The sequence below is a fragment of the Polyodon spathula genome, unplaced genomic scaffold (assembly GCF_017654505.1).
Source record: "Polyodon spathula isolate WHYD16114869_AA unplaced genomic scaffold, ASM1765450v1 scaffolds_4143, whole genome shotgun sequence".
Classification (NCBI taxonomy): domain Eukaryota; kingdom Metazoa; phylum Chordata; class Actinopteri; order Acipenseriformes; family Polyodontidae; genus Polyodon; species Polyodon spathula.
In genome coordinates, this window is record NW_024475600.1 from 3092 (window position 1) to 9875 (window position 6784).

The 6784-nt window shown below is 36.6% G+C and overlaps 1 protein-coding gene across 1 annotated transcript; it reads right to left on the minus strand.

The window, feature by feature from the left end:
• Window positions 1–1052: 1052 nt before the first annotated feature.
• On the minus strand, window positions 1053–4538 carry LOC121312616 (adenylate kinase isoenzyme 5-like; the record flags this gene model as incomplete). The annotated part of the gene is made up of 4 exons (XM_041244330.1): window positions 4348–4538; window positions 2897–3064; window positions 1646–1818; window positions 1053–1166 (listed from the first exon to the last, which is right to left on the minus strand). Coding segments are annotated over exons 1-4 (624 nt in total), but the record flags the coding sequence as incomplete, so codon positions are not given.
• Window positions 4539–6784: the final 2246 nt, after the last annotated feature.

A 6784-nucleotide genomic window follows, 5' to 3' on the forward strand; every position in this document is an offset into this window, starting at 1 on the left:
TTTTACTGTAGCTTCTGTCAACAATTAAATGAATCCCCTGATTTATCTATGGGCTAAAGGCTTGAGGAAAAATATTAATAGATATCCAGTTTTGCAGAAACAGGAGAAAAAAATGGAAAAAAAGAAACCAAAGATTAAATGTATTTTGTTCTGATACAGTACAGTTTGCAAAGCAAAAGTATCTGTACATGGCAGAATCAAGTGTCTTTTCTTTTGCACAAAGATTTTTTCATCAAACAGGTACATTACATTTTGTGAAGTCTCTCTAATCAAATGGAAGCACGGGTTCAAGCAGCACACAGAAGAAGACTGAAGACACAGACCTTTCTGGATTACGGGTCACTAGTTTATTGAACTGTTTAAAAACTAGAACTTACTAGTGTATCTCTGTATGGTTCTGTTTTACAAAATACTGTAAAAAATAAAAATAAATAAATAAACACTTTTTAAAGTTAACAGCATATTAAAAAACAGCTCAAAAGGACAATTTAAGACATTGGTTGCTGTAATCTTGCAATGTTTGCTTCATGTTTTACACGAGCAAGCCTCTCTCTCCTGTACTAAGCCTCTTGAATGAAGGGTACATCTTCATAGCCTTATACAGCCCACTGATCAAGTGTTTCCTGCTGCAAATTAGTGGCCAATAAATAAATGTTGCTCATAATTCAGTGAGTACAGACTCATGGCAGTTGATGAAATCTGAAGGCTGAGTGACATGGTGACAATAGCTTGAAAGAGTGTCATTTAGCACACAGCATGAGCTGTTTTTTTTTACACCCACAGACATTTCTGCCTTTGACTTTGTGATTTGAAATTGGGTTGAAAGGAGAGACAGTAGACATTATTGTTCCCCTGAGGTCACTATTTTAGTAGGTCAACGTCTGTTTTATTTTTGGCCCGTGTGACTCTGCATTAGCCAATTGGCATGCAAGTTTCAATCTAAGGGTTTTATATACCTATTACAACCTATTACACTGTTTGATTACTGTTGTGGTGATTCATATATTTATTAAGTGAAGTCACAACTGTAGAAAAAAAAAGAAATCGCCTACCTGGTCTTCAAAAGATAGTGCTTGGGCAACATCTCTAGGAAATCCATCAATAATTATCCCGGGTACATCGGGAATCTGCATCAGTTTCTGTTTTATCTCTGTAATAGTTGTTTCCTAGGAGAAATAATGTATTTCATAAATAATTACTACCTGTGATTCGCTTAATTAGACCCCATTTAAGCCTCACACAGTTTGCATCTGCAACTCTGAAGGTGAATTTAAGGCTTAAGTTGGGTTTTATTAACTGAAAATGAGTTTTATAAAGCTGTGGTTATTATCCCCTTAACATAGAACACATACACTGTATACACAAGGATTGAATGGTCACTGTAGACTGATCTTACAATGTATGGTTGACACCAGATCTGGAACATAAATGATTAGGCCATTAAATAACCAAGAGATGCAAACCTAACTTCTTCCACGAATTATGTATTATTACTTTCCAATCAAGTCTACTGCAAGGATTAATTGAATCTAGTCGTTAACAACCCACTTTATAAGACTGCCTGGGGCTTTCACACATTGTTACAGTAAGTGTTAAGTTACTGCTAATGGGGGGTTTTAAACACTACAGTGATGATGCTCTATACCTGTGGTGCCAATTCTCCATTTGTAATTATTTTTGCAATTAAGCTCCATTTCCTGTTGCTGGTGGCATTGTGGATCATCTTGTTTCTCAGAAGCTCCCCAACAGAAATATATTCAAACCCATAGCGCTCTGCAATCTTTAGGCTCTGGGTCCCTTTGCCACTGCCTGGCCCACCTGTTGTGTTAATAAAACAGAGTGTTGCTATGTTACCCAAAGATTAAAGGACATATTTTTATAAACAGAAAGGTTAACGCATTGATCCTTGTTATTTCCTAGTCAACTGTAAGACCTCAATCAGAAAGGCCGGGGAATCAATAACGTGCATGTGAAGGTCACCGGGTCTAAATAGTTTGCCTTCAGTTCTTTGACACTAAAGTGGAAATGTCTGTGAAATGTTACATGTTGGCTTCATTAAATATTTAGTATTTATGATCCATTTGTCTCTGCTTTATATCAATACCTGTTACAGGGCTCTTCAAACACCTTTGCCTATTAGAAGCCACACTGCTGTGAAGTATTTCAAGTTGTGAATGTTGTTGACATTTGCCCAATGGGGGCAAATTCACAGCTATCACAATGTTTGTTTGTTTTTTAAAGAGGAATAAAACCAATTTTAACGATACACAATTAGCACGAAACAATTATGTTTCAGAATGAGAAAGTTTTGAACAGTGTTATTCCTGTCTGAAAATTGGAATTTGCCATTGCTTCCAAATAGGGCCCCAGTAGATTAGTTCAACCACAGTCGTGCTACTTTGCAGTCAGTAAATACCTCATGGTGCTCTATCAAATAAGGGCAAGGGTATAAATGTATGTGCCCAGGCAAAAGTCCAACATAGGTCAACAAACAATCTGAGTGAATTTAAAAAGCACAACCCCTATACTATATAGGATTTAATAACCAGACATCTACAGATGAGATGCTACGTCTTGATCCCAGTAGACAAAAAAGACATTTACAGAAGTGGAACCAGCCTTTAAAACCGGTACAGTTCCTTGCTCTCTATGATTCATGGGGTTATATACATTACAGAAAGTTGGTGAAAATGCATTAGCAATTTTCTATAGTTTGTATAACAGTTCACACCCAGTGAACTGCTAGAGACATCTTTAGATAAATGAAACTGGTTTACCTCTTTGGAGTGAGCCTGGGGAATCGTGGAATGATAACAACTGACCAGCCTCATTAAAAAAAAAGGTAATTATGGTCCTTTAAACAGTATACCCCCTCACCTCCCCCACTCCATCTTACCAATAACAAGGATTATCTTGGGACGTGGTCTTGCTGGGTCAAACACTTCATATTCCTCAATCAGCTCAGCAGTCTCAGACAGGTCCGAGTCACTCTCAATAGAGAACTGATGGATTGGAGGCAACCGATCATATCTCCGGTAAGGAAAATTAGAGCTATCTGGCAACACTGAGATGTTAGAAGGAAACCATGCATTAGAATAATGACAGCATATTCAGCAAGATGTGAGGTGCATGACTCTAAATCATTACTGATATTGCACTAGTCCCATAGTCTCCAGCCTGCCTCTATAAAAGATTAAATATACCTCTTCCCATCAGACCTAAGGCAGCTAGAAAGCTCGTATGGACAGTCTTGAATTTAATATCTTTCCAGTGCTTACATTAAATAGTTGATCCTGGTTTATCGTGATACTGTATATAACTGACATTTACCAATTTAGATTTATGCAAAAGGCTCAACATCTAGACCACTGAATTTGTTTTATACATGTGAAGTGTGATTGTAAGCTTTGTTATAGTACACAATTAACCAGATCAAGTCTATAAATCACCAGTTTCTGCAACTGTCGAGCTTTGTCTGTTCAATTGATCTGTGGCGGATATAAACACCAACACTGTTTAAATCAATAAGTAAGGACCCTTCTTGGCATTTTACAAGATTTGTTTTACAGAAAGAAATATTCCGCTTAAAATTCAAATGTACAGCACAGCACACAGTCACGCTAAAGAACCAAGACGTGCAGTTAACATCTAAGATCACTAACTGGTGAAATCAAATATTTTTCACAAAACAAACATTAAACTTTACAGCTACAGCGTGCAGTGCAAAAGCATGTCATTAAAAACCACATATTTAGGTGAAAAGCGCTACAATAAAAGTTGCTGCATTTAAAAACATATAAACACGTGGCATTTTCGGCCCTCTAAAATAAAGGGCTTTACATAAACTAAGCAAGAAATGGCAGTGTCCAGTATGAAAAAACAACACAGAATAATACATTAACATCCATAGTAGCACTATAGCATTAAAATCTTCAACACAAAAAATGCCTGAGTTACAAGCTCTTGCAGTGTCTAAAAAAAATAAAATAAAAAATATGGATTGTAACGTGGCAGGAAATCAATCAGACCGGTCGTTCAAACCGGGGCGTTGACTTGGCAGAATCTGTACTATTAGACTCAAATGCACTAGATGTATGATTTTCATAACCTTCATAATTAAACAGTGAATACAGCTTATCGCTTGAACAGATGCCAGTGGTAATGAGTAGCCTTCTTTGTTTGCATCTTGCCCTGGTGACACACTGCGAGTGCTACTTCCCAAAGCAACAGCGGCAATGAGACATCACAGCTCAGGTACTCTCAGATCGTTTGTGAGGCAAAGAGCTGCTCTTAATCCCAACTCACATCCATGATGCTGAATCTAGCAAGGAACGGTGCTATGCTTACCATTTCGGAAGAAAGACCTCCTGGATTGTCCTCCATTGAGTGGAGTTAATGATTTTTTCTCCTGGCCGACGAATGTATCCCATCTCACCTTCTCTGTTCCGCCCAGGTCCCTCACCTTCTTCAGACAGCTTTCCATATACTCAACTGGGTCATCGGGTCTGTAGTACATTAAGCCAGTCAGCAGACTCTGCAACAGCACCAACATTTACTTGATTAAACTTTAGATTTTGGATCCAACAGAAAACATTTAAATAACCACTGATTATTATTAACAACGATTGGCAATGGATTCCAATATAATTTTAATGAGACAGAACTGCAACACATTACTAATATAAAATGATGAATCTTTTCTAATGTCAATGACTTACAATTGTGGAAGACTTCACAGTGTGATAGATGGAAATTATATACATGTTCTTATTATAGCGATTAGTTACACATTGTATAACGCTGTATTGACAGTCAAGTTAAATCACCCATCTGTGTTTTTGCCATGCTTTATTACACATTAAAATGTGTGCTCTAAAAATCTTGACGGTTTTTAATGTGCCACCTTACAGAGACTTGAAAGCCAGCGCAGGTATCTCACAGTAAATATTCTGTCTGCATCTCTTGTCTCCTTAATAATAACTCAATTACCATGTTAATAATTTATATTCAAAGCCATAACCTAACTGTAAATGTAAAGCAGAACGCTCCTCTACACAGCAGAAATTATTGTTTTGGCACTTCAATGCTTAATAACATAATTTTCCATCTGGGAAGTTTAGTAACTGGCTGGAAGATAATGACTTAAACCAGAAAAAAAAAAAAAAAAAATTGTAGATAATGTCATCACACGTTTATTACCTTTGTGGGTTCTAGACAGTAAGATATCAATATATTGATGACGTGACTTGTTGGACTACACTCTTCAAGTTCAAAAGTGTCCTCATTTGACTAGGAACGTAAAATTTTTAGAAAAAATGTAAATTTAGAACGTAAAATACTAAAACCGATCCCAAGAAAGAGAAATTAAAATGTAACTAACTCAGTTCAGTAGTTATTTAAGCTAAATGGTTATATATATTGCAAAATTATAAAGGAGAATAGTCTGAAAGATGTACGTGTAAATTCAGCATACTTGTATAATGCGCACGACGTTTCATTGTTACTTTACTTTCCCGACAAGTCAATCGTGTTTACACTAAGGCTCTACAGGTATGTCATAGAGATGCATTTAAATTTTGTGGAATTTGTCGACGTCGATCTGAATTACACATTACCTATTATGCCCCAATAAGTCCGAGTACACGAGATTTTTTCAAATCTCCGAAATTAGATCAATATTCCAGTCGACTTGTTCCAAAATTATTATGATTTTACATTAGATTTGTCTACTTTAGGGATATAAATTGTTTTGCGCCTCTAGTACTACGTTTTTGAAGAACAACAATCCTTCTTCTGTGGGTGTTTTCTCTATTTTACTCCAATCTACTTCTGTAAGTCTCGGTGTCAGGGCCTCAGTAGGTGCGTGTCTAAAATTGTAAACCTTAGCTTTAGTCTTTACTTTTGAGGATTTAAAAAACACTTCAAATGAGACCATGATGTGGTCTGAGTTTGCCAATGGTTCTCCAACCTCTGTTTTAGTTATTCTGTCTTCACTATTGAACGATAATGGACTGTTACTGTTGGTCAGATTGAGAGAATTCAAGTCAGCACATCAGCAGAGCATCAGATACTGGAGCGCTGAAGTAAGCAGTTTTATTCGAGGGATGAGGGAACCACCAATCAAAAATACTGCAATAATAGAAGCTATGAAACAGCAGTCATTTATCACACATAGATGCCTTTAATTTGGTTAAATTCATTATATGGGTTTTCATTTTCCATGCATATTAAATGTTAACTGTACCATTCCAGGTTTAACAAAGATGGCAGCTGTGGCAATACAAACTTTAAGTGCAATGGGTTTTTTTTTTCCTTGTTTGATTGCTGCTTTGAGACAGGCTGCATAGTTACACCACTGTCTGCAGACTCCAAGGAGTATTATTAGTTGTGGCCTCTTATTTAAAAAAAATGTGTCTCTCTATAAAGAAACAAACTGGCTACACATTGAATAAATAAGGATCTTCATTTACAGCAGATAAATAAATACATAAATATGATAGTCACAAAGACTTGCATTGTTCCTCAAGTGATGTTTTATTTTAGACTCACATGGCACAGTAATTGTTTTCTCATTCAAATTCAAATCTGGTTTTGTTGGAAACATGCTAATTCCTAGCAAGAGACTGTGGAAAGAAAGCAAACACAGAGCTCCAAGGATGCATGCTCTTCTCTATAAGGAGATCCCTGATAGACTGCTGTATGAAGTATAAGTTGGGGAAATAGCATGCAGAGACTCAGAACAGTGTGTGCATTGGTTGACTTAATTTTTAGGAATTTGTGTGGC